A 27,924-nucleotide genomic window follows, 5' to 3' on the forward strand; every position below is an offset into this window, starting at 1 on the left:
CATTCCAGGTTCTTATGCAATATTGCTCTTTACAGCATAGGACCTTGCTTCTATCACCAGTCACATCCACAGCTGGGTAGTTTTTGCTTTGGCGCCATCCCTTCATTCTTTCTGGAGTTATTTCTCCTTTGATCTCCAGTAGCATATTGGGCACCTACCGACCTGGGGAGTTCCTCTTTTAGTATCCTATCATTTTGCTTTTTCATACTGTTCATGGGGTTCTTAAGGCAAGAATACTGAAGTGATTTGCCCTTCCCTTCTCCAGTGGACCATATTCTGTCAGACCTCTCCACCATGACCTGCCCGTCTTGGGTGGCCCCACATGGCATGGCTTAGTTTCACTGAGTTAGACAAGCTGTGGTCCGTGTGATTAGATTGGCTAGTTTTCTGTGATTATGGTTTCAGTGTGTCTGCCCTCTGATGCCCTCTCGCAACACCTACCATCTTACTTGGGTTTCTCGTACCTTGGACGTGGGGTATCTCTTCACGGCTGCTCCAGCAAAGTGCAGCCGCTGCTCCTTACCTTGGACGAGGTCGCCCCTCCTGACCTTGAATGTGGAATAGCTCCTCTCGGCCCTTGTGCACCTGCGCAGAACGCCTCAAAAAACACTGGGAATTTTTGTGACAGTAAAAATGCAACATGATATTAAAGGGCCGTAAGGCTTTTTAATGACCTGTACACTCAGTGTTTTACTTCCTTCTCATAAGAGAGATTAAAAAGGAAAGATAATTAGGACTACAAATGGAAAAGCTGAAATCCCAGAATGTAAATTTTTGTTTTTAAACAAGTATAAGATCGTTCTCCCTGCCCTAAAGAAGTTAACAGATTTTTTGTTTAGTTTGCTTCTGTAGTAAACAAAATTTTTAAAAGACTTAGAGAACTCTCTGGCAGTGCAGTGATTAAGACTCTGAGCTTCCACTGCAAGGGGCTGGGTTTGATCCCTTGTTGGGGAACTAAGACCCCACAAACCGTGAGACATGGGAAAAAAAAATTTTAATGCTGCGGAATAAATTTCAAGGATAACAGACTCTAAAGACTTTGGTGGGGTAGAGTACAGGGCCTGTGTCTGAGGGGAGCTCTTTGACTGTAGCAATGTCTGAACCCGCTATTGGCAGCTGTCTGTGCCTGGAGGTCCTTGCCAACCACCCTGCTGCCTGTGCCCCATGTGTGAAGGCATGACCACTGTCCCCTTTCCCCTGACCACCACACACAGTACAAGGGTGTTGACCAAGCTGGTGAGACTTGAACGTCCAGGTCAGATGTGGGGACAGCCTACATCACTTCCAACTCCAGTAAGCAGCAAGGCAGCTCTGGGCTGCGGGCATCGCCTTTGAATGTCACCTCAAAAAAATGAGGTCTTCTGATGCTCTCTGTATGCCCCTACCTTCCAGTCCTCTGCTGGAAGCCTAGCCTCAGGTTTAGGAGACCTCAGGCCTCCCACTGGGAGGCTCAGGACCCAGCAAGGTGGGGGGCTACCAGACCGTGGGAGGCATCCCAGTACCTCACCGGGCACACTCAGCCACAGCGTGGTCACCTGATAGGCAGCCTTCAGCCTGAGAGGCTGGTCCAGAGGCCAGACATTGAATTCTGTTTTTTCTCCTCCTCTTTCACACTCAGATGGATGGAGTGGAACCCTGGCTTCCCACTGAGTATCGATGCCAAATGCCACAAGGACTTACCCCGAGATATCCAGTTCGATAGTGAGAAAGGAGTGGACTTTGTTCTGAACTACTCCAAAGCGTAAGTGTGCGAGAACTTGAGCAGCTGGGGCTGCTCAATGGGAGGCGGGACTCCCATTCCTCCCCTCATGGGGGTCTTGGGCTGAGGGAGCAGCTCTGCTGAGCAACTCGTCCCAAATCACTTGATTACCTCTTGGTCATAGCATGGATCCTGAATGCGCAATCCCCGGGGAACCTGTATCTAAACAAAGTCACAGCGCACAGGACTCTAGATGCCAAACTGACCTGTTTCCAGCCCAGAGTGAGGGTCTTTACTTGGAGTGCCTCGTCTGCCCGTGGACCCGTTCCAGGGTAGACAAGGCGTAAGCTGTCCCCTAACTGGCAGGGTCCTGCATGCCAGATGGCTCACGCGCATCTCTGTTCATCTTTCACTGCAGCCCCATGAAGTGGGCACAGTTCTTAACCTCATTCTGCAGTTGAGGAATCTGCAGAAGAAGGAAGTCAGATATTTGCCCGATAGCTCCTGCTGATAAATGGCAGAGATCTGACTTCTGTGCTCCTTCTTGGCAGCTGAATTACTGATGGTTTTCAAAGACTCCTCGGGTGCTTGTTACCAACATGGAGCCCCAGGCCCACCCCGGGGCTGGTGGAGGGGTCTTTGAATCATTACACTGACACTTTAGGGAATTCTCCCAGTCATGCAAATCTGGAAAACCCTAAATCCATGGATGTGCTCCCTGACCAAGCCTTGGACTGCCCTGAGGAGCTTCCGCGCCTCCTGGTGCCAGCCAGTCCCTACCGCCAGGGTGAGAGTTTCCCCAGGTGGGCCCTCACCTTGGGTTGGCGTAACCAGGAGGCAGACAGGTTCATTTAGTTAGCCTCTGTGGCAACGTGTGCTTGGTTGCACAGTTTCTCCCCTCAAGAAGTTGCCTCATGTGGTTGAACTTCTGCACTTCTGTAAAGAAAGGGTGGGAGGCCACACCCCCAGGTCTTGCTCCTGGGGACATTTAAGAAAAACCCTACACAGACACACACAGCCTGACCAGCAAGCTCTGCAGGGAACCCCTCATATCAGAGAGACCCAGTTCATCTGTCTTCCTGAGCCTGCGTCTCTGGGAGGAAGAAAGTAATAAGGGCCTGACGCTTACCACGCCCCAAGTCAGTGCCAGGCTGTAGGTATGGGTGCTTTCTCCATAGAATTGTCTGCTTTAACCTTCATGGCGACCCTGGGGAGGGGGGGGAAGCTATTAATCTCTTAAAATTATAACAAATGTTAACTCATCTCTAAGTACCCTTTACAAGCAAGGGGTCACCTTATCTAGAGCCTGGAAAGCAGTGGCCATTTCAGATTCTAGCTGCGCCATCTTGGGAGAAGTTTTTAAGTTTCCTGACTTTAAAGTTCTCTGACTATAAAGTAAGGCCGATGCTGCCTAACTGCTAGGATTGTTGAGACTGAAATGAAGTCACGCAGGCACTGCCGCTGTGGGGAGGCCTAGCACTCTGTAGGGGTGTGGCCTCCAGTGGCTCCATTCTGGGTGACTGGGGGACCTCCTTCTCCTTCCTGAGTGCAGGAAGGAGACTGGCCAGGGAGCTGCCACCTGAGGCTCTGTCACGGCCCATCTGCTGGCTCCCCTGGGCTCCCTCCACCCCCGTGGAAGCTGGCCCAGAGAAGGCCATCTGCTGCTCGCCCTTTGACAAATGTTTATTGAGCTCCTGGGAGTGGGGGCCTGAGACGCATCAAAAGCAGTCCAAGAAGCTCACAGTCTAGTGGAGGCAGAGCCGCATGCGGCTCATCGCGATGGCATGTGATGGATATTCCTTAGGAAAGGAGACTGGGGAAGCGGGAGGCAGGGAGGGAGCTCTGAGGAGGCAGCATCAGGAAAGAGCTTTCTAAGAGGGAAGCCCGACCTGGGTCTTGAAGGATGTATAGGAGTTCACCAGGCTGATTGGAGGAGGAGAGGGGTGGCATTCAGGGCGGTGACAACTCCATGACTGTGAGGACTGGAGCTGGGGGCCTGTGTGGGGAAGTGGGAATGAGGCTGCCAGTGCAGGGAATGGGGCAAGGATCCCAGCCTTTACTGGGATGAGGCTGCAGCACTAAGGGTTTGAAGCACCCTCACCAGGGATGAGGTCCATGGGAGTCAGTGTTTTAGTGTCAAGGAAAGAGAAGTTGGTTTGTCAGATGCTTTGGGGAGGTGAGGGGAGTTTAGAGCTGACTCTGTGGATACAGTGACTAGGATGTGATGCCCAGTGTCCTGGAGGAGAGCACTCAGGGACAGCAGAGGCGAGGAAGCAAAGAGGAACCAGTACGTACAGATTCCTTGGTGAACTGAGTGTGAAGCAAGAAAGGGATGAGTGAATTAGACAGCAGGGCCCCAGGAAGGAGGGGGCAAGTGCTGTGCCATAGCCTGGATTGTGAGCTTATCCAGTGGTCCCCCCAGAACACCACAGCTTAAGGCTACAGACTTTAATATTAATATTAGCAGTAAGTGATAACCAGGGTGCTAGTCACTAATATTTGTTGAACTCACTTTACATACCAGTGCTTTTTGTATATCATGTCAGCCCTGTGAGGCAGGGACAATCATTATACCCATTTCATGGACGAGGACACTGGGCACAGAAAGTTAAGGATTTGCCTGAAACCACACTTCTGGGAAGAGATGGGGCTAGGATCTTCAGCCAGGCTTGGCAACCTGCATCCATCTCAACTGTCCTCTTTGGCCCTGGCCTGGGCTTGCATATAGACTCCAGCCCCACTCAGGATTCTTGTGTCCAGACCCCAGCAGTGGAGCTGGGGCTCCAAGGCCCTCTGGTCCATCCCCTCTGTGGTCAGAGGGGAAAAGCTGCCCACACTGCACGTGGCAGCCCTACTGACCTGAAGGTCCCTGATCTGACCCGACCTGGGCCCTGGCCTGCCTCACCACAGCTCCCTCCATCGAGGCACCACTCTGCCCTCAGCTAACCTCGCCGGCGTTTACTATGGAAAACAGACCCAGGGAGGAGATCTTCAGGGCCCTTCCCTCTTGAACCTCCGCCTTTGGACAGCTCGGTTTCTGCACCATTCTGGGTAACTGGCAAGTTTCCTCCGAGCCACCTGCTCTGCCTGGAACGGGGCTGGCCCTGTTCAGTAAGCTTGGCCCCCCACCCGAAAGAGCACAACCATGAAATGGGAAATGGAGAAGCTGTTCAAAGAAGGAAAGGGGTGGAGGGGGTGGAGGAAGCAGGAGCTCCCGCCTCTGTCAGCGCAGGGCCCACAGCTGGTGCCCAGCCCAGGCCAGCGGGCGGCGCCATGTGAGTCCTGCCTGGCTGTCTCTATATCTGTTTCTGTTTTTACCTGACTGCGCCATTACCTGTCCTTGCTGTCACCTGGCTGTGTGCCCTCTTTGGCCGCGGGTTCTGCTCTGTGTGCTAACACGTCTTTAAAGTCCCTAATATCCAGTTATCTGTGAGTATGTAACAATACTTTGCCTATAGATGACTTGCAAATAATTTTCCTCCTAACTCCTCTTCTTCCTGGATCTCTGGCTTCCTCTGGGTAGTCCTACCACACCCCACCCTGTGTTCAGTGCCCGCCTTCTGTTTTAAGGTCAAAGAGACCAGCTAGGGAGACCCGTGACCCACGTGGGGCTGTGACACACTCCCAATCCCCCACAGGGTGCCCCGGGGTCCGAGACCTCTTTCCAGGGCAATGTGTGGCGCTGGGCCATCCTCCAGGCAGGGAGGATTGTACAGGCCTGGGAAGGCCTCTCCACACCCAGACACCAGAGAGCATCAGAGGTTTAGTCCTCCACCTTAACAAGGATTCCTGTCCCAGGAAGCTCAGCTAACAAAGGGGGTTGGAGGAGGAGGGCTGGGTGCTGGGTGAGGAAGGAGGAACACGGCTGGTAGAAGCTTAGCTGGGGGCATTCCTGGAGGCCTGCCTGCAGTGGAGAGTCTGCAACAAGCATGTGCGTACAGCAAGCATGTGGGTAAAAGCGCCCCTTCCCCATGAAGGGCTGGGATCATTGCTGGTGAATAGACAGAGTGACACCAGGGTTCTCCTCAGGCTCCGAGGCGCTGAGCACCTACTGTGCGCCACCACAGCCCAGGCTGTGCTCTAGCACATTCCAGGCCTCGCAGTGTATCAACCATCCATAGGCAGCTGATTCCTCTAACTCGCTGAGGTCATTGGCCTCGTGGCCCCAGGACCTGCCCTCGAGCAGAGTGGGCTCCCAGGCCTCCAGGTGTCCAGGACCAACAAGAGCAGCATTTGCTAAACCGTGGCAGGACCCGGACAGGAGTCTTCAGGCAGGGGTGTCCTTTTCTGCATCAAGCCTTTCCTGGGACCAGCAGAGCCAGGAGGGGCCCCAGAGCCTGCCGCTTGTCTGCTGAGTCCCCATCTTTGGTCGGTGGGACTTGCTGCCCTCCTGCATGCTCACAGGTGTCCCCTACCCACCCTCTGCCCCCCACCACAATGCTGTTCAGAGCCCTCTGTACCCATCAGCCAGGTTCACTCCAGACAAAACACCCAAACCTCAGTCCTTGGAAGGCGTGAGGAGGCTCTGGGATTCCCAGATCTTTGTGGACATGCTCAGTCCCCGCCAGCCCACTGCCCCAGGAGTAAATGCAAGGAGGGGGCTGGGGCCTCTCCATAAGGGCTGCTTTCTGGGGGAGGCGCCCTTGGGGAAGATGGGTGGGCAGGACAGGCAGCCCACTGGAGGAGCACCGGCAAGGCCCCCCACCCCGGGCCCTGACTATGCTATGACCATGCACCCTGAGCCCACTGTTGCCCAGAGCCCAGGCCCAGCAGAGCAATGCAGACCCACCTCACCCTCCTGGTGCGTGGGCAGCAGGCAGGTTTTCATGTGAATGTGTTTGTACATAACCTGCCATCAGCGACGTGGAAGTAGCATCACAGGCCTATGGGAAAGGGGAAGCTTCACGAGATCAGAAGAGAAGTGGGGTTCACTAGTCAAGCCCTCCGGAAACATTCACCCCATATGCTCAGGAGGAGGAGAAAGAAGGGCACACGGCACTCCAAATGGGGAGACCACACATGCCAACACCACCAACTCAGGATCAAAGAGACAGAGGCGGTGGGGAGGCCTGGACCCTGGAAGACTGGCCGGCAGGAAGGAAGCAGGGTGACTGCTCGTCATTCTCAGCTGTGTGTGCCAGAGAGGGAAATGAGGCCGCCACCGCTGCCGTGAGCGCTGGCCAGGGTTCCCACAGCTCCGTCCTGCACCTTGCCTAGGTTACGTAGGAAAGCCTGGGATACCCTTCCTGCCTTCTCCACCTTTCCCCACCCATCCCACACCTGCCTCCTCCAGGAAGTCCCCCGGGTTGCTCAGGCCTCTCAGATCTCTCTCCTTGTTGCCTGCAGCCCGCCTTTTGAGTTTAGTAAGCTCCTATCTTGGGTTACTTTGCTGTCCTGTGTAATGAGTATTTTGAAGCTGTGTCCTCCTCAGCACCAGGCAGAGAGCCAGAGTTAGGCAGACGGTGAAGGATGGCTACGCTCCACCGAACTGCTCATCCTCCCAAATCCAGGAGACCCAGGAGATCAGCTGCAGAGGAAACAACAGTGCTCGGTCCCTGGAAGCTTGCCTTCATAGGGGGAAGCAGCAAGTCTGATGCCTGAATGGAGGCATGAGCACTGTAGACTGTTGCTGAGGGCAGGCCACTGGGCTCCTTCTGAAGGGAGTGCAGAGGAAGCACATGGGCATGCGTGCCAGTTTCGTCCTGCTTTCCACAAGGCCAGTCAGCTGCGCCTTGGAGCTGCCCCGGGTTCAAGGCCCCTCGAGGCGCTGTGAGACCCAGGTGCAAAGGGACTCTCAGGGGAGGCGAGGCCAGAGCGCGTGCGAGGGGGCCACCATGTCTCGATCTGCAGGATGGAGAACCTGTTCATCAACCGCTTCATGCACATGTTCCAGTCGTCCTGGAGCGACTTCGCCGACTTTGAGAAAATCTTTGTCAGGATCAGCAACACTATTTCTGGTGAGTGTGTTTTGGGGCACTCTCGTGGTGCTGGGGGAGCCTTGCCTGGACATGGGAAAGGGCTGACCCCCCTGCTCCAGTCCGGGCCCTCCCTGTCCCCCAGGTTGGCACCGCCTGCACCCACACAGTGCCCTCTCCTGGGGACCACTCCCCTGGCCAGAGGTTTCCACTCCTTGGATGTTCAAGGCTGAGCACCCTCAACCTCATTCCGCCATCAAAAGTCTTGAAAATATCAGAATGTTTTCTTTATGTAAATCATTTTTTATGCTTCTTAACCAAAAAAAAAAAAGGCAGGAGTTAGAGTGGTTTTTTAAGCATTTACATGAAAGCAACAATGGGTTCCTTTGGACCAGGATGTGTTTGGTAGAGCAGTAGCATCGCATACCTGCCAGGGATGGCATAGGATGGACCATGCAGCAACAGAAAAGTTAGGAGACAGTCAGGAAGCAAGCACAGGGAACAGCTGCCTTCACCGACTCCTCCCTAGGTTGTCCCCCTGCTCCCCTCCTTCTCCTGCATCCCGGTCCCCCCTCCTTCCTGGGCACAGGACCTGGGCTCTTTTTCTTTCTGTAGGTACAGTGTTGCACAGCAGATCTCTAGAACCTATTCATCTTGCTTGATTGAAACCATGCTTATGGATTACTAAGCCCCCCGCCCCTCCCAACCACCACCATGCTATGCTGCTTTCTGTATAGATGTTTTCAAGATTTTTTTTTAATGTGGACCATTTAAAAAGTCTTTATTGAATATTTTGCAATATTGTTTCTGTTTTATGTTTTGGTTATTTGGCCATAAGGCATATGGGAATCTTAGCTCCCTGACCAGGGATTGAACTCATACCTCCCCCCCTCCCCGCACTGGAAGGCAAAATCTTAACCACTGGACTGCCAGGGAAGTCCCTATGCTGCTCTTTGATTCTATGAGTGTGACTAATTTCGACTTTTCCTGTAAGTAGAATCATGCAGTATTTGTCCTTTGGTGACTGGCTCTTTTCATTGAGCGTAATGTCCTCCAGGTTCATCTATGCTGTGATATACTGCACATATACTTCTTTTTAATGCTGAATAGTATTCCATTGGATATATACACCACATTTTCTTCATCCCTCTGTAAATGAGCATGTACATGGTTTCCACATATTGGCTGTTACGGATTGTGCTGCAATGAACATGGGGATGCAGATATCTCTTCAAGATCCTGATTTCAATTCTTTAGGATGAATAACCAGAGCTAGGATTGCTGGGTCACATGGTCGTTCTATTTTGACCTTTTTGAGGAAGCTCCACACTGTTCCTCATGACAGCTGTGCATCCTGCCTTCCCACCAACTCTGCACAAGGGCTCCAGCTCCTCCACGGCCTCACCAGTACTTGCCTTTAAAAAGTGATAGTAATAGTGTCCTGACAGGTGTGAGGTGGCAGCTCATGGGGGTTTGATTTGCATTTTGCTGATGATTAGTAATGTTGAGCATTTTGTCATATGCCTGCTGGCTATCTCTATACATTTTTCAGAGAAATGTCTGTTCAAATCCTTTGCCCCCTTTTAATCGGGTTATTGGTGTTTTGCTATTGAGCCGTAGGAATTCCTTATATATTTTGAAGAGTAGCCCCCATAGGATATGTGGTTTGCAAACCTTTTCTCCTGTTCTGTAGGTTGACTTTTCACTCTGTTGCTTCCTTTGCAGAAGCTTTTTAATTTGATACAGTCTCATTTGTCTATTTCTGTTGCTTCTGAGCCACTAAAGGCCAGCTCAGGGAGGATGGGGTGGTGCCCTGGCCTGACTGAGTGGTCAAGAAGTTTGGCATGGTGGGCTGTCCAGTGAACGCCTGGAAGAGAGTACCAGCTGGGACTCTGGCCCTTGGTCTGTATCAGGACGACCTCAGCCTGGCTCAGAGCTCAGGCTGAGCTGCAGTTCTCTCCTCGCAGAGCGGGTCATGAATCACTGGCAGGAAGACCTCATGTTTGGCTACCAGTTCCTGAACGGCTGCAACCCTGTGATGATCCAGCGCTGTCTGAAGCTGCCAGACAATCTGCCGGTGACCACAGAGATGGTGGAGTGCAGCCTGGAGCGGCAGCTCACCCTGGAGCAGGAGATCGAGGTAGGACCTGGTCTCGAGGTAGGACCTGGTCGGCTGGAGACAGTGGCCCGGGCCAGAGGCAGCTCAGATGGCCAGGTCACACTCAGTCAGTCAGAAACCACTTCCTGCTGGCCCATGCTTGCTGGCCTCCGGGCCACTATCTCCAGGCTCTTGTTGATGGTGAGCTTGGCTGCCTTTGGTGAAGTGGGCTCTTCCTTTTCCTGAGCATTTATGAAAATGGTCTTGTCCAACATAGGTGAGGAAATTGAGAGTAACATTTCTCCACGATGCTCAGGTCTGAGAGCATAAGATCAATGTTTTCAGTATCACTATCATAATTAAAAGAGCTCCCTCTAACAAAGGGCCTGTTATGGGTCAAGTATTGTGAGAGGCGCTTTACATGCAGAACCATCAATTGTTACCCACCTGGCAAAGGTAAAGAAACTGGAGAAAAAGCTAATGTTACATCAGGACAAAACAAAACCAAAACAACCGGAGAAAACCGCTGGGACTCTGGCTTTTTAATTAGAAGTGTTGGTCTGCTCCTGTCCTCGCCCTCTTCCCACCTCTCTTCTTGGCCCTCATCTGCAGGACCAGCTGTCTCCAGTTCCAAGACTCATCTAGTTTTGAGACAGGAAGGGTCCAAACCTCCTCCTCTGGTGGGACTTGGTGTCAGCCACCTCCATGTCGGGAGCTTGAGGCTCTGGGAATGGCCCTTAGTCTCTCGTCAGCTGGCCCCTTCCCACTAGAGCCAGGATGAGCAGGCCTCCTGCCAGCCGCCCCTCAGGTGTCTAGGGGGCTTTCTGCTGCTTCTAGGCACCCCATGTTGCTTGCTCGGCTCATCTTAGGAGCCTGGCAAGAGAGGGATGGTCAGTGCCATTTGAAGATAGACCTCCTAGCCCTCACACCCTGCCCTCCTGACTCCAGAGGGCCGCCTGCCCAGGTAAGGTCCCCAGGCAGGGCTCCTGCCTCGTCACATGGACAGGTGACAGCACATACCTCCACGCATAGAGGCACACACAGCAGGGCTTCTCTGTAGACTTAATTGCTGGACCTGGTAACATTGATTCAGTGATACTGACTTCAAGCTTCAAGTCAGAGAAGCTCTGAACCCTGAAAGTCAGAGAATCCTAGAACTGGAAGGGACTGAGCAGCCAGCCACCCTAGCAGGGGGATCAGCCTCCACTCAGGAGTCCTTGCCACCACAGTGGCCACTTTTCCTGTGAGTAATGGTCTTGGTGCTCAGCTGTGGCTTCGAGGGTGAAGCAGTAATCCAATAGCTACCGTTGATTGGATCCTTAGACATGCACCACCCATCTCTACGCATACACGGCTCCATCTCCCATCTCTTATGCATACACGGCCCCATCCCCCATCTCTTACGCGTACATGGCCCCATCCCCCTTCTCTTACGCGTACATGGCTCCATCCCCCATCTCTTACATGTACATGGCTCCATCCCCTACAATGTAGTTCTCAATCCCCACAATCTTTTCTGCTACCTCTCTTTGGCAGCATCTTATGATCTACAGAGATCATAGATTTGTAGCCAACTAAAACTCCAATTTTTTTTCTTCTTTACCTATGCAATTATTTTTTTTTTGAAATATGAATAGGTAAATTCTACCCCTATTGCTTTCAAGTCATTGTCACAACTCTTCAAGAGTGTTTTAGTTCTTAAACTTTATATTAGGATTCTGTGGTTTCAAGTTAAAACCAATTTAGTCTAAGAAGTGCCTTGGCTGGGGCAACAGCATAAAGCAGACTGAACTAGCTGGGTCTAAGATTCAGATGATCCATTAGCATCATTTCTCCAGTTATCAATTTTCTGCTGCTGTTGGAATTTATTTTTTCCTGAGGGTGTCCTTATGTGGAGGTAAATATGACCGCTAAGAGCTTCAGACTTACCTTCCATCATTTTAGCAAACACTGCTGAACCCCAGGAAAAAAGTCCCTATTTCCTGACACTTTCAACAAATGTCGTGGGTCCAGTTTGAGTTGTGAGACAATTCCCTGAGCCAGTCACTGCAGCCAGGAGAATGGAGAATGCTGGCAAAAGGAGAGGACAGCAGACAAGCAAGACCACCATATCTTCTACAGAACCTAGAATATCAGAACTGAGAGATACGGTTGACTCCTCACTTTTCAGAAGGATGAAATCACAGCCAGAGAGAGGAGGTGGCCTGGAATGACAGAGAAATGCCCCATAGGTAGCCCCAAATCCCAGGCCTCCAGGTTCCCAGGGTCTCCCTTTAGCCTCTCATACATCAGGTTAAATACTTTGGTCTGCTCAAGAGTTGATTGGCAGACATTTCTTCTGCACAGTGGTCTCTGATGTCCGCTCTGCTCTGAAAGTCCATTTGTCCAGCCCATCTCAGAAGCCCAGCCAGTCCCATGACCCACCAGGCCTGGGTGTCTCCAATTTCTGGCCAAGGTGTCCCGAGGGACCATCACATTCTCTGCTGGAGGCTGCCTGTCCCCACCTTCCCTCTGCCCTGACTGGCCAAGGGCACCATTACCTCTTTCCCCCACCCTGGCCCCTTCCTGCCCCAAGTGCCACTCAGGCCGATGCTCAGAGCTCATACTGGTGTCAGACAACCGCAGGGCCCTGTGCCTGTGTGCTGTGGTCACCCCGCGCCCTCTGCTGGCAGGCTTATGGACACGCAGCTGACTTGAGCACCTGTTGACAGGTCTCTACTGCATATACCTTGACGGCCTTCCCCAGCCAGATCGCAACCCCTGCCTCCATTTCTAGCTTAAAACACAAGAGGCTTTAGAAGAAGCACCACTTGCCCTCCACCCAGACTCTTCCAGCTCTGTCCTGAGCAGGCCCCGGCCCTGCAAAAGGAGCCCTCATGACCCTCAGGTTAGGCTCCGTCTTGGTGGCTCAGATGGTAAAGAATCTGCCTGCAATGAAGGAGACCCCAGATTCGATCCCTGGATCAGGAAAATCCCCTGGAGAAGGTATTGGCTACCTACTCCAGTATTCTTGCCTGGAGAATTCCATGGACAGAGGAGCCTGGAGGGCTACAGTCCATGGGGTCACAGAGTCGGACACGGCTGAGTGACTAACACGTGGGGGACTCAGGTGTAACCTGGGATGGGCAGCTTGCTACCTTCCCCACATGCATTTTTGTTTTATATTAAAGTATGATATCTACAGGAGTCAAGAGTGGCAGCAAGCTCAATGATGGCTTGGTAGCACCAAGTTGCCCTGCCATGCCAGAACCTCACCAGGACACAGAACACACGCCACCCCTGCAGACCCCACCCCCACCCTTGTAGACCTCCTTACCCCTGAAGACCCTCCCTGGAGACCTCAGGGTCCGCCAGCCCTGACGACCCCCTCCTGGCATGGCGGATGCCTGCTTTTGAAGCTCAGAACCTCCCTGCTGCTGCCTTTCCAGCTCTCCTCCCAGGGGCAGCCTGTGTCCTGACTCTGACACGTGAGTGTGCCCAGCTCTGAGCTCTTGTCAGTGGAATCCCGCAGCATCATTCTTGGCGTTGGACTTCTCTCGTTTATTTCATCCAAATTCTGTCTTCTTTCTTGTCACCATGGATGGTCTTTCAACACCTTTCATGAGGGTCAGGCAGACTCAGGTACAGCAACTGTGTTAGGAGCCCCTGGCATTTCTTCACCTTGCTGAGCCCTATTCCACAGCCTATGAAAACTTCTGTCAATCAGCCTTGGAGTCAGAGGACTCCAAGAACTCTAAGCTCTGAACTCCACTGTGTTGACTGGACCTCCTGTCCCTCCCACTGGGCCCGATTCCTGGGTCCGTCTCAGACTGAACCTAATTTGGATGTATTTCCTCTTACCTCCTGCAGCAAGGGAACATCTTCATTGTGGACTTTAAACTGTTGGATGGCATCGATGCCAACAAAACAGACCCCTGCACTCTGCAGTTCCTGGCCGCACCCATCTGCTTGCTGTACAAGAATCTGGCCAACAAGATTGTCCCCATTGCCATCCAGGTAGGTGGCCCGGCCCAGTCCTCATCCTGGGCGGCTCCATCCTCAGTAGCCAGGGCTCAGGGATGATTTCCTGGGTGGATCCGACAAACCTCCAGGAGGGAAAGGCAGCAGCGCTGCCTGGGATCTCCTGCTGAAGGCTCTGCCAGGCGGGCAGGACAAGCGAGAACACAGGGCTTCCTGCCAGTCTGGGGAGGGCTGACCATAGTGAGCAGAAAGGGCTCCACTCCACAAGATGCCCTTGAGCACTTCCTGGCTCTGGGAAGGACCTGCCCTGGGATGGCACAGGCTCCCCACTCCAGCATTCTGACCAGCCCCAAATCAAAACACCAGTAGGACATAGAAAACCCTGAAGACAGTATCAGAAAACCACTAGAGCTAATCAGTGAATTTAGCAAAGTTGCAGGATACAAAATCAATATACAGAAATCACTTGCATTTCTATATACTAACAATGAAAAATCAGAAAGAGCAATTAAGGAATCAATCCCATTCACCATTGCAACAAAAATAATTAATATCTAGGAACAAACTTACCTAAGGAGACAAAAGAACTGTACACAGAAATTATAAGACACTATGGAAGTGATGGAATTCCAGTTGAGCTATTTCAAATCCTGAAAGATGATGCTGTGAAAGTGCTACACTCAATATGCCAGCAAATTTGGAAAGCTCAGCAGTGGCCACAGGACTGGAAAAGGTCGTTTTCATTCCAATCCCAAAGAAAGGCAATGCCAAAGAATGCTCAAACTATCGCACAATTGCACTCATCTCACACGCTAGCGAAGTAATGCTCAAAATTCTCCAAGCCAGGCTTCAGCAATATGTGAACCATGAACTTCCTGATGTTCAAGCTGGTTTTAGAAAAGGCAGAGGAACCAGAGATCAAATTGCCAACATCCTCTGGATCATGGAAAAAGCAAGAGAGTTCCAGAAAAACATCCATTTCTGCTTTATTGACTATGCCAAAGCCTTTGACTGTGTGGATCACAATAAACTGTGGAAAATTCTTCAGGAGATGGGAATACCAGACCACCTGATCTGCCTCTTGAGAAACCTGTATGCAGGCCAGGAAGCAACAGTTAGAACTGGACATGGAACATTAGACTGGTTCCTAATAGGAAAAGGAGTACGTCAAGGCTGTATATTGTCACCCTGCTTATTTAACTTCTATGCAGAGAACATCATGAGAAATGCTGAGCTGGAAGAAGCACAAGCTGGAATCAAGATTGCCGGGAAAAATATGCAGATGATACCACCCTTATGGCAGAAAGTGAAGAGGAACTAAAAAGCCTCTTGATGAAAGTGAAAGAGGAGAGTGAAAAATTTGGCCTAAAGCTCAATGTTCAGAAAACTAAGATCATGGCATCTGGTCCCATCACTTCATGGCAAATAGATGGGGAAACAGTGTCAGACTTTATTTTGGGGGGCTCCAAAATCACTGCAGATGGTGATTGCAGCCATGAAACTAAAAGACACTTACTTCTTGGAAGGAAAGTTATGACCAACCTAGATAGCATATTAAGAAGCAAAGACATTACTTTGCCAACAAAGGTCCATCTAGTCAAGGCTATGGTTTTTCCATTGGTCATGTATGGATGTGAGAGTTGGACTGTGAAGAAAGCTGAGCACCAAAGAATTGATGCTTTTGAACTGTGGTATTGGAGAAGACTCTTAAGAGTCCCTTGGACTCTAAGGAGATCCAACCAGTCCATCCTAAAGGAGATCAGTCCTGGGTGTTCATTGGAAGGACTGATGCTAAAGCTGAAACTCCAATACTTTGGCCACCTGATGTGAAGAGTTGACTCATTGGAAAAGACTCTGATGCTGGGAGGGATTGGGGGCAGGAGGAGAAGGGGACGACAGAGGATGAGATGGCTGGATGACATCACCGACTCGATGGACATGAGTTTGAGTGAACTCTGGGAGGTGGTGATGGACAGGGAGGCCTGGCGTGCTGCGATTCATGGGGTCACAAAGAGTCGGACATGACTGAGTGACTGAACTGAACTGAATGAAAGAAATCAAATATGACATAAACAGATGGAGAGATATTCCACGTTCCTGGGTAGGAAGAATCAATATTGTTAAAATGACTATACTACCAAGTGCAATCTACAGATTTAACTTGATCCCTATCAAAATACTAATGGCATTTTTCATAGAACTAGAACAAAAAAATTCAGAATTCATATGGAAACAAAAAAGAGCCTAAATAGCCAAAGCAGTCTTGAGAAAGAAGAATGGAGCTGGAAGAATCAAGCTTCCTGACTTCAGGTTATACTACAAAGCTACAGTCATCAAGACAGTATGGTACTGGCACAAAAAAAGAAATATAGACCAATGGAACAAGATAGAAAGCCCAGAAATAACCCCATGAACCTATGGGTACCTTATTTTTGACAAAGGAGGCAAGAATATATAATGGGGCAAAGACAGCCTCTTCAATAAATGGTGCTGGGAAAACAGGACAGCTACATGTAAAAGAATGAAATTAGAACACTTCCTAACACCATACACAAAGATAAATTCAAAATGGATTAAAGACCTAAATGTAAGACCAGAAACTATAAAACTCTTAGAGGAAACCATAGGCAGAACATTCGATGACATATATCAAAGCAAGATCCTCTATGACCCACCTCCTAGAGTCATGGAAATAAAAACAAAAGTAAACAAGTGGGACCTGATTAAACTTAAAAGCTTTTGTACAGCAAAGGAAAGTGTAAGCAAGGTGAAAAGACAACCCTCAGAATGGGAGAAAATAATAGCAAATGAAACAACTGACAAAGATTAATTTCCAAAATATACAAGCAGCTCATACAACTCAATACCAGAAAAACAAACAACCCAACAAAAAGTGGGGAAAAGACCTAAACAAGACATTTCTCCAATGAAGACATACAGATGGCTAACACATGAAAAGATGCTAAACATCGCTCATTACTAGAGAAATGCAAATCAAAACTACAATGACCTCACACTGGTCACAATGGCCCTCATCAAAAAGACTACAAACAGTAAATGCTGGAAAGGTGTGGAGAAAAGGGAATGTTCTTACACTGTTGGTGGGAATGTAAATTGATACAGCCACTATGGAAGTCAGTATGTGGATTCCTTAAAAAGCTAGGAATAAAACCACCATATGACCCAGCAATTCCTTTCCTAGGCATGTACCCTGAGGAAGCCAGGCTTGAAAAAGACACGTGTGTCCCGTTGCTCACTGCAGCACTGTTCACAATAGCTAGAGCATGGAAGCAAGCCAGATGCCCATCGACAAATGAATAGATGGAGAAGTTGTGGTAAATGTACACAATGGAATATTACTCAGCCATAAAAAGGAATGCATTTGAGTCAATTCTAATGAGGTGGATGAACCTAGAACCTATTATACAGAGTGAAGTGAGTCAGAAAGAGAAATACCATATTCTAACACATATATATGGAATCTAGAAAAATGGTACTGAAGAATTTACTTATAGGGCAACCGTGGAGAAACAGACATAGAGAATAGACTTATGGACATGGAGAGGGGAGGAGAGGGTGAGATGTATGGAAAGAGTAACATGGAAACTTACATTACCATATGCAAAATAGATAGCCAACGGGAGTTTGCTGTGGGGCTCAGGAAACTCAAACAGGGTCTCTGTATCAACCTAGAGGGGTGGGATGGGGAGGGAGGTTCAAAAGGGAGGGGATGTATGTATACCTATGGCTGATTCATGTTGAGGTTTGACAGAAAACAGCAAAATTCTGTAAAGCAGTTATTCTTCAATTAAAAAAAAAAAAAACCAGCAGTAGGGCCTGAGCAGGTGAAGCTGTGAGATGAGCTCTTAGCTGTGGTTGCCAGGGGGGACTATGGCGGTCAGGACCCATGCCAGTCCTGAGATGCTCCCGGATTCTTGTCTCCACCGAGGATGATGGAGGAGGAGAGGGGTGCAGTTTGGGGAAGGGACAGGCAGGGCCAGAGCTTCCTGTCTCCCCATTCCTGGCTGCAGGTGCTTTCTCAGGGTATCACGCCACTGCAGCGCTGTGGGAGATGTTACGCAAGCAGCAGGAAGCCATGCCGAGGCCAGGACCAGGTGTGGGTCTGTGAAGGAGGGAGGCTCCACAGGGCCCCCAAGGGCACAGCACACAAGCACTCAGCAAACAGCACTTTGAGTCAGTCTTGAACCAGGCACTGGGCGCTGGGGGCGTGATAGCAGCTGGTTTTGCCAGATGTTAACCACATGCCAAGTTTACCCAAGGGTTTGCCCGCACAGTCCACAATCCCTTACTCCCAATTCTGAAATCTAAAACTCTTAGATTCTCAAAAAATCTGTAGCAGATTCATTGGCAGCAAAGCTTGCTCTGAACCAATGTGCACACATGCTCGATCTCTCAGTCGTGTCTGACCCTTTGCGACTCTGTGGACTAGCCCACCAGGCTCCTCTGTCCATGGAATTCTCCAGGCAAGAATACTGGAGTGGGTTGCCATTTCCTCCTCCAGGGGGATCTTCCTGATAGAAGGGAATACTTCAGAGGCTTTCTCCCACTCAGTGTGAAAGGTGTATGTTTCAAGCAGAAATATTAGCATGTTTGAGTGTAAAATATTGTGTTGCTGCAGACCCAGGGTGAGGAAGACAGTTGTCACATAATGGTGTGTACACACTGCTAAAATCCTAAAAATCCTGGATTCTGAAACATTTGGCCATCAGGGTTTCAGAACAGAAAGCCTTCCTTTATTTACATAATTGTCACTACAGCCCTCTGAGTAGACAGGCAGTCCACCTACTGATCATTTTAAGCAGATAAGGGGACCGAGGCCCCAGGGCACACAGTCAGCGGCAGAACAGAGATTGGAGCCAGGTCATCTGGCTCCAGAGTTCGTGTCCCCCCTGCTGTCCCCCACTCCCCACCAGTCTAATCAATCAAGGGCAAGAAGGGGATTCAGAAGCACCCAGACAGAGTCTGGGGAGCAGCAGCATGTAAGGGGAGAGCGGAGGAAGGAAAAATCAGGAGACCAGAAAGCAGCTGCAGAGCAGTGGGTGGGACCAGGAGAGAGGGGAGAGATGGGGAGCGGGTGGAGGGCCACCGCCCACACCTCCACACGCCACGGCTCACCCCATGCTGCCTTCGCACCCTTCCATTTGCTTCCCCTGGTAACTGCCAGGCTAGTAGACCCCGTGCCCTTGTTAACGACAGGGAAGCTGGAGTTCATAAGGGCTAAGTTGTCCAGGGTCCCACAGGTAGTAAATGATGCAGCCGGGAGGAGAAATTGTTACAAACCTGGGGCCTCTGCCCTCCTCCGTGATCCTCTCATGATTCAAAGTCTCTGTTGAAGAAATTTGGATTCTCCTGTAATTTCCTGAGAGGCCAGGCTCTCCTACAGTTACAGCCTGGAGCAAAATATTGCAATGCCTTCTCTTTCTGTAACGTATCAGCTCAACCAGGTGCCGGGAGAAGAGAATCCCATTTTTCTCCCTTCGGATGCAAAGTATGACTGGCTCCTGGCCAAGATCTGGGTGCGCTCCAGCGACTTCCACGTCCACCAGACCATCACCCACCTTCTGCGCACACATCTGGTGTCTGAGGTGTTTGGCATCGCCATGTACCGCCAGCTGCCTGCCGTGCACCCCATTTTCAAGGTACAACAAGCTCCTGCCTCACCTGGGGGGAGAGGACAGAAGGAAGGGAGGAGGGGTACCGACATCCCCGCAGGACTGTGGCTGGGAGAGGCTGGGGAGGAGGGGAGGCAGCCCCAGGGACAGAGCAGCTCAGAGCCTGCTGGGCCCTGGGACATCAGGCTGGGGCCAGGGCCTGGGCCTTCCCTGGCTCTGGCTAGCCTTGGGGGAGGGAGCAGAGTTTGAAGAGACGAATGAGTTCAGTGTCGCTCTGCCTGGTCCCCGCGGGCAGCCCCACGGTCACTGCCCTTCTCTCTCCTGAATCCTGCGGACACTGGCTGCTGGCGTGGCTGCGGGCTGAGATCACCTCCATTTCCCCATCTGTAACACCGAGATCAGATAGTACACCTGCCCCCTAGGATCGCTGTCAGGGTTGAAACAGTGGACACAGTCAGAGAATTTCAGAGTGCCCAGCGCACAGTTAGGCTCTGCGTAAGCGCTGACGATGGTCATTTTCGTCACGATCATTCTTGCTGAGCATTAGAGCGGTCGTCCCCAGGCTGCCGAGCCAGCAGCTCGCGGCAGTGCAGGTCGACACGCCAGCTTCTCTCCCTCCGTGCCCCTTGGCATCGCTCCTCCACAGAGCACTGGGGTGGGGTGGGGCTGGGGGCCTGGGGAGCCCGAGGGGGCGCAGACCGGGTCGGGAGCCCCTGCCCCGGCCCCCTCTGAGGTCCGCCCCTGTCGCTGCGCCAGCTCCTGGTGGCACACGTGCGGTTCACCATCGCCATCAACACCAAGGCCCGGGAGCAGCTCATCTGCGAGTACGGCCTCTTTGACAAGGTGAGGGCCTCCTCCCGCCCAGCCCAGTGCCCAGAGAGCCTCGGCGGCCCCCACCCGACCTGAGGCCCGGCTTTCCTCTCCGGAGACCAGCCCCCTAGGCACCAACCACGTGGAGGCCTGGAAGGGTGGGAGGCTGGGTGCGCTCGAGTGAAGCCCCCATGTTCTCTGGCTGGCATCCACCCCTTCCGTCCACCCTGTCTTCCTCTTCACCAGGGTGTTCTTGTCACCTCCTCCTACCCCTCCCCTCCCCTCCCCCTGGCATGTGGGTGTAAACCCTGCCTGCCTGCCCACGCAGCCCACACTAGGTTCCTGCATCTCCCCACCCACTCTGCCGCCCATCACTCCGAGCACAGCCTCCCACCCTTCCTCCCCTCCAGGCCATGGGCACTCGCAGCCCACTCTTCCCTTCAGTGGGGCCTTGTGTCCCCACCCGCCCATCACGCCCTCTCAGGCAATACCCCTTGCTGTGGCCCCTCTGGAGGCTTACTGAGCCTGGAGCCTCCCACAGCCATACCCCCCACCTTGCTCCTTTCCCACCTCCAGTTAGTAAGCCAGCCAGACCATCCCAAGGGTCACCGTTTGGGTGGAAAATGACAAAACTCATCTCAGGCCGCTACAGCTGGAGTGGGACTGTGTCATCTCACACACCTGGACACGTCCGGGTGCTTCAGCTCCTGCTCCAAGTTCCCTTGGGCAACCTGGCCCGTGGCCTCCACCTCAGTACCTGGTGCTGGGCCCGAAGCCCCCAGGCGCCCCCTGCCCTCTAGGGTGCCTCATACACGGGGCCCGGGACTCAGTGTCCCCAGGGTACAAGCCCATTGGCTGGCACTCTGCCTCTCTTTAAACTGTGTGGGCCTCACTCTCTGAGATGGGCTTTGCAGACAGGCTTCCCCCAGTGGGAGCGGGGACATCACAGCAAGCTCCAAGCTTGCAATCGCACACGTGACAGCATCTTCCATGCAAATAGAAAATACCGGGGAGCAACTCTGTTGGTCGTGCTCGGGTCACACGCCCACCGTGGACCAGTGTCTGGTCCCAGCCCCCAAGTTCTCCTTGGAAGATTCTGTGCCCTGAGCACTCAGCCACGTGTATGCCTGCCTGCAGGCATGTGTACCAGCATATCTGCAGCTGGGATGACGACCAGCAGCCCTCACTAGGCACACAAGAGGCTCTCGGCAGAGTGGTGTGTGTCCTGGGGTCCAGTGTATGCCCCTGTCTTATGCTCAAAGATCGGGTCTCTGAGAGCAATGCTCGGCCCTGGGCAGCCTGTGCTCAGAACAAGGGCAGGCCTGGTGCAGGGGCTGCTCTGGCCTGGATTCCACTCTGCCTGCCGTCCTCACTGCACCACTCGGGTAGGGGGCTCACCCCTCCCTCCTGCATCTCAGCCCCTCATATTTGGATCAGGACGAGGCTCCTCCCCATAACCTCCTCCTGGGGCTGCCCTGGGCATGCTCCGAGTTAAATGTCCCTCCAACCCCACCTCGCTGGACATGGGTTTGCTCTGGTGGGCCCGGACATCTCCCTGCCCTTGCAGTTTCTCATGCTGAGCTTTGGCCCTAGAGGAACTGACCTTGGCTCACAGCGCTTCCTCCCCTCCTTCTCAAGGCCAACGCCACCGGGGGCGGTGGGCATGTGCAAATGGTGCAGAGGGCCATGCAGGACCTGACCTACACTTCCCTGTGCTTCCCTGAGGCCATCAAGGCCCGGGGCATGGACAACGCGGAAGACATTCCCTACTACTTCTACCGGGACGACGGGCTCCTGGTGTGGGAGGCCATCAAGACGTGAGCTCCAGGCCTGGGGGGTCAGCTCTGGGCAGCGGGAGCTGAGGGGCTGCAGGAGGAGTGGGCGGGGCTCTGAGGGTCACGACGGGGGTGCTGCACCGCTGACTCAGTGGGCCGGGGGGCCTGGCTCCATTGTCGGGGCAGTGCTGGGGGAACGGGGCTGTGCCAGGTTGGACGGGGTTGGGGGAGAGTGTGACCTGAACCCAGACATCAGGAAGTGACGGGGTCATGGATGGGGCCCAGGGGCCAGTTCTGCAGACCCTGGCTGTCACCCACTCTTGGCTGGGCCTCTCCTCCTGAGCAGGTTCGTGGCCGAGGTGGTGGACATCTACTACGAGGGCGACCAGGTGGTGGAGGAGGACCAGGAGCTACAGGACTTCGTGAAGGACGTTTATATGTACGGCATGCGGGGCAGGAAGGCCTCAGGTGGGGACTGCGCTCCGTGCCGCGGCCTCTCCTCTCTCCCCTGTGCCACTGAATTGCTGTAGGTGATGCTGGCCGTTGGCCTCCATCTTAGCACCTGGTGCTGAGCCCACAGCTCCCAGGGGACCCCTGCCCTTCAGTGTGCACCATGGGGATATCCCAGGGGCTCTCCAAGAGCCAGGAAAGGGGGGAAAAGCAACTGGAGCACTGGGCCAAGCAGCCGTGCTCTCCCAGTGCGTCTTGCTCATGCCCAGGCCCTCCCAACACTGGTGTGTGGGCACCCAGGGACCTGAATGGGTGGAGTGGGTGTCTGCTGGCCGAGTGGCCCTTCCTGGGGGTGGGGCCTCAGCCAGCCCAGGGCTCTCCCTTAGGCTTCCCCAAGTCCATCAAGACCAAGGAGAAGCTGTGTGAGTACCTGACCGTGGTGATCTTCACGGCCTCAGCCCAGCATGCGGCGGTGAACTTCGGCCAGGTGGGCAAGGACGGGGCAAGCCCTCTGGGTGGAAGATGGCCAGGGCCAACTCGGCTGCTTCTGAGGGCCCTGGGTGGGCCGCCCCACTTCCTCCACAGGAGCGGGGGTGGAGGGGCGGAGGGGCCAGGAGTCTGGTGTTCCCAGTGGCCGGTGGAGTTCTGTTCTGTGCTAAGCACCGGATGCCAGTATGAGGGAGGGGGCTTCCCCAGCCCCGCTGGAGTTGGAGGAGGGGGCTCGGGGAGGTGGCATGGGAGGCAAAGGTGGGTGAGGGCTGCACTCGCCACAGGGGCACCCAGCTGGGTCGGTGGCTGTCCCTGCAGTATGACTGGTGCTCCTGGATCCCCAACGCACCCCCAACCATGCGAGCCCCGCCGCCGACGGCCAAGGGTGTGGTCACCATCGAGCAGATTGTGGAAACGCTGCCTGACCGCGGCCGCTCCTGCTGGCATCTGGGCGCAGTATGGGCTCTGAGCCAGTTCCAGGACAATGAGGTGAGGCCGGGTTTAACGCCTTCCTCAGTCCCAGGGTTTTATGATTCAGGGCTCAGGCTGGACCCCTGCCGGCCAGGAACCCTGACTTGCAAGGCTGGAGGGACCTGTGAGGTCCTCAGGCCAGAGTCTGGATGGAGCTCAGAGTGGGGTGGGGCAGGAGAGCAGGGGTCACTGCTCCACTGTGATGCTCCCCACAAGGGCACACCCAACCTGTTCCCACTGTTGGCAAAGCTCTTCCATGTGGGTTTCTCCCTGGCACCCCACAGGTGAGGGCTGAGTTTCCTGGGTATCTTTTGAGACATACTCATACAACCTGTTGAACCTAATTCCAAAGGCCCAAAGCTGGCTCTCAGACGCCACCCCTGGTGTTAGCCCAGTGCCACCCAGAATGACTGGCCGATTGGACTGGCCCCAGACCCACCAGCATTTGTTGGCCGTGTGTTGCTTGGGGACCTTTGTGTCGGCCCCTAACATCTTCACACATAGGTCTCAGCACAGGTGTTCAACAGAACCAGTACATTCCTTGTAGAGGAATTTCTTGGTCAAAGACTGTTGAGACTGAATGGCCCTCCACAAGCTGAATCCAACATCCCATCAACAGTGCAGAACATTTCTCCCACCCTGCCCAGCCCTGGCTATGAAACTTTTCAATTTTAACATTCTCGGATTTTGTTTCTAAAAGATACACCTAGGTTCAATTTGAAGACATTGGTGTGAATGTGCAAATGGGCCTGGCTGTGGCTGACCTGGGCTGCAGAGAAGGTCAGACTGGCCCTGTGCCCCCGTGGCCCCAACACCAGGCGGGAGCGTGCCTGGGGACTGGGCCACATGCCCACCACAGCCAGGACCACCCCAGCCTCCACATCTGCCTGAGCCATTACCAGTCCTTATAGCCTCCCTGCAGCGGGGCATTGATCTGTGAGGCCCCAGCCCAAGAGCATACTCGGGTGCTCTCAGCAGGTGGCAGAGGGTGGAGATGCGGGGAGCGGTGATGAGCACAGGCCTTGACTCCCAAAGGCTGGCTCTAGCGGTGGGACGAGTCCTGTCGATTTACATCACCTCATCACAGGTTAACCTATCTCTGTCTGTCTGGCTCTCAGCTGTTTCTGGGCATGTACCCAGAGGAACATTTCGTCGAGAAGCCCGTAAAGGAGGCCATGGCCCGGTTCCGTAAGAACCTCGACTCCATCGTCAGCGTGATCGCCGAGCGCAACAAGAACAAGAAGCTGCCTTATTACTACTTGTCCCCAGACCGGATTCCCAATAGCGTGGCCATCTGAGAAGCCACCTGAGCCCGTCTCATTGCAGGATGCCCAGCTGCTCGAGGCTGGGCTCGGCCCCCAGACTGCAGCCTGCCTGGTTGGGCAGGCTCCTGGGGGCACCAAGGGGTGGGCCTTCAGATTCCTGGGAAGTGGCCTGAGGGACCCAGGCTCCTGGCTTCAAACCAAACACTCCCCAGATTGGACCACAATGTAGCTCAGCTTTGGAGCATTTTCCTGTTTGTTCCTCAGTCTTTAGCAAATGCCATACTTTGATCAGTGTGTGTAAGGACTGCAGGGACCTTTCCTACACAGAACAGGACTGTGCCCCTTCCAGTCCTTACGCCCAGCTCAGCGCTTCACGGTAGGCAGCCCAGAAGAGCAAGACGACTAGTGGATGTTCTTGCTGAGAAATGGGAAGACGATCTTCTGTTCTATTTATGCTTAGTCCAATCTCTTGCATACAGTAGGTATCCAGATAAATTCTGGTTGAAAGAATTAAGAACTGGTTGTCATAAAAATAAAGGAGTTTGCTCAAAACAAGTCTCCAACATGCTATGTTCCAATCACCCCAAACAGCTCACATCCCCTCCCCACACAAAAAAAGCCGTAATCTTTGTGATCCCATCTAGGCAAAAGCTGCCCCCATTCCATTTGGACAAAAGGTACTTTTCTCTCTTCTTTGCCCACAATGTTCCTACGCTTCCTTCAGAACACACTTCCTTCAGGACAGTTCCTATGTCTATGGAAGGAGCCCCAGGACCAGGGCTCTCAGGTGACTAGATTTTATGGACCAGAAACGTTTTGCAGGAAAAATCAGGAGGGACATTGTTACCAAGTTTTTGTTGCTATGAACCAACCAATCCACAAAATCACCCCCGCCAGAGGGAGGTTCAAGAGGGAGGGGACAAATTATACCAATGGCTGATTCATGCTGATGTTTGGCGGAAACCAACACAACTCTGTAAAGCAATTATCCTTCAATTTAAAAATGAATTAAAAAAAATCACCCCCACCATCTGCTCTCATCACTGTTCTGTAACAGGGCATCTAACAACAGGAAAGTAGGAGAATGGGGGTAACAGACTACTTTTTCTCGCAACAACCTATGTTGTCTTTTTCCCGTCTACCCCCTGCCCCCCCACCCCCTCAACGGTGGTGCCAGGCAACACAGTGAGGCCAGCTCCCCTCTGCCAAGACCCTGGCTTTGTGTGTCTTGAGTGAAAGGGTGGAAGCTGGACGAGGGAAACAAAGTGGAGCCTGGCTCAGCTCCCTGGACCACTGGACCTCCAGATACCTACTTCATGCAGAGGGGACCCTGAGATGCCCCCACAGAGCCTGGACTCTGCTTCTCTCGTTTCAGGTCCCAGAAGGAGCTTGGCGAGGCAGGCCAGGCGAGGCTTCTCTGACAGCTGAGGGGCCGAGGGAAGCTCTCAGCTCAGGACAGCAGGCTTATCCCTTCTTCCTTTCACTCCTGAACTAACCTCAGCTCTTTCCAGAACCAGCAACAGAGATGCATAGCCGGACAACTGGTCACTGGGCACCTCTGAGGCTGGGAGAAAGGACAGGCCCTAGAAGAGGGCCGTCTACGCCTCTGTCACCTCGTGGGCTGTGCACCAACTCCAGGGGCACCAATCACACAGACCAAGGGTTGGCAAACTTTTTCTATAAAGGGGCGTGTAAATATTGTAGGCTTTCCAGGACAAAGGATCCGACAGTGTAGCAGGAAATAAGCTGAACACAGCAAGTGCACGAAGGACAAGACTGTGTCTATAAGTGTATTTACCAAACAGAAGGCAGGTCTGCGAGCACCAGTGGCCACCCCCTGACCTGGAGGACTGGAGGTTCCCCTAGCAGTGTGCCTTAACCCATCATTCTGTTAGGGGAAGCACACTGACTGAAACCGCCCACCCTGGCCAGGCTCCATAGTAACCATTTGCATGAGTTGTTTTATGACAGGAGATCCTGATAAGAAATACGGAACTAATGAGCCACCACGAACCGTTCCGGAAAGGTCGAAAGGAGACACCGCATGTCCGTCTACTTCCCAGAATCCCTCTGCTGCCAGAATCCCTCTGCTAGCATCCATCTTGATGAGCGATGCGTGCGCCACCAGGAAAGACTCTGAATTAGAATGATTGGCCAGAGACCACCCGGAAACTAATCCCATCACCATAAAACCGGAGACTGCGAGCCACGCGGCAGAGCAGTTCTCCTGGGTTTCCTTACCTGCTGCTCTCCACCCAGGTGCCCTTTCCCAATAAAATCTCTTGCTTTGTCAGCACATGTGTCTCCTCGGACAATTCATTTCCGAGTGTTAGACAAGAGCCCAGTTTCGGGCCCTGGAAGGCGTCCACCTTCCTGCAACAATTCTGTGGCTCACATCGAAGGGCGAAGAGGCTTGGGGCTGGCGTTGTTTCAAAGCCTCGCTGCAACAAGACCTTATTCGGTGTCTGTTCAGCCAAACTCACTAAAATTCATTGGGTCCCCAAAGAATCGAAGCCCCTCACGGGAAGCCCCCTCCTCACATTCTTACGGATTTCTCTTCCAGCTCCAGGCTCCCAACATTCCCTCCCACCAACAGTTGAGCGCGAGCCCAGGGGGCACTAGTCTCTGTCCCTCCTGCAAGAATACTCCTGAGCAGGTTCAGCTGTTCTGCGGCCCTCCTCTCCTCTAGGAGCTTCCACAGCCGCGCTCAGTTCCTGGGACTTGTTCTCCCAAGTCAGGCAAGGACACCAGCAAAGCACCCCGCTGCATAGCTCTCCAGTCTCCTGGCAGCCCTCTGTGGTGCCCTGAACTTGGGGGACAATTCTCCTGGCTCAACCACACAGTATGCTGGGGCAAGCTTGGGCTCCCTCCCTTCATCTCGTGAGCACAGGTGAAGCCAGGCGCCCACCCTCAGCACGCCCAGCCCCAGGAGTGGTTTGCAGTCCCAAGACTGGAGGATCCACCACATGGGCATTATTCAGGGAAGCCCCGCCAGCGAGAGGGTAACAGGCAGGAAGGCCAGGGGTCTCCAGACGGAGGAAATAGGCTGCGAGTGTTAGACACTTTTTCTCTCTTAAGGGGCAGGAGGAAACAAATGAGTGTTGTATTTTTCCCCTTCTCTGTACAAATTTAAAAAGAGCTTTCTCTTAAAACTCTGTTGCCATAACGACACCTGGCTCCACCCGAACTTAACTTTTCTCAAACCTTGAGCTAAGGATGCATTTTTCTTGTGGAAGTGAGTATCTTAAGCTATGTTAACATGCTATGCATTTACCCCAGACTCTGTCTTCAAGTCGGTTCGGCCTAAGGGCTCAGAACTAACTTGACAAACCAGTATGTTAAACTCATACGTTGCTCTC

The 27,924-nt window shown here is 52.9% G+C and overlaps 1 protein-coding gene across 2 annotated transcripts in view; it reads left to right on the forward strand.

Annotated features, from left to right (window-relative positions):
• Nucleotides 1-25,117, forward strand: part of ALOX5 (arachidonate 5-lipoxygenase) — a 46,101-nt gene extending 20,984 nt beyond the window's left edge. The window contains exons 4-15 of one of the 2 annotated variants that reach the window (XM_086381348.1): nt 1,619-1,741; nt 4,610-4,750; nt 7,550-7,656; nt 9,582-9,754; nt 13,562-13,708; nt 19,129-19,332; nt 20,062-20,148; nt 21,754-21,932; nt 22,237-22,358; nt 22,727-22,827; nt 23,148-23,318; nt 24,419-25,117. In XM_086381348.1, the coding sequence (XP_086237474.1) occupies nt 1,619-1,741; nt 4,610-4,750; nt 7,550-7,656; nt 9,582-9,754; nt 13,562-13,708; nt 19,129-19,332; nt 20,062-20,148; nt 21,754-21,932; nt 22,237-22,358; nt 22,727-22,827; nt 23,148-23,318; nt 24,419-24,598 (1,735 nt within the window). In that variant the 3' untranslated portion in view covers nt 24,599-25,117. The remainder of the gene's footprint in view (nt 1-1,618; nt 1,742-4,609; nt 4,751-7,549; nt 7,657-9,581; nt 9,755-13,561; nt 13,709-19,128; nt 19,333-20,061; nt 20,149-21,753; nt 21,933-22,236; nt 22,359-22,726; nt 22,828-23,147; nt 23,319-24,418) is intronic. The other variant, XM_086381349.1, reaches the window with a different exon arrangement.
• The last annotated feature ends 2,807 nt before the right edge of the window (nt 25,118-27,924 follow it).

This window comes from Bos grunniens, chromosome 28 (assembly GCF_055505025.1).
Source record: "Bos grunniens cultivar Pamir isolate PY7600 chromosome 28, Bosgru_T2T1.0, whole genome shotgun sequence".
NCBI classification, from domain to species: Eukaryota; Metazoa; Chordata; class Mammalia; order Artiodactyla; family Bovidae; genus Bos; species Bos grunniens.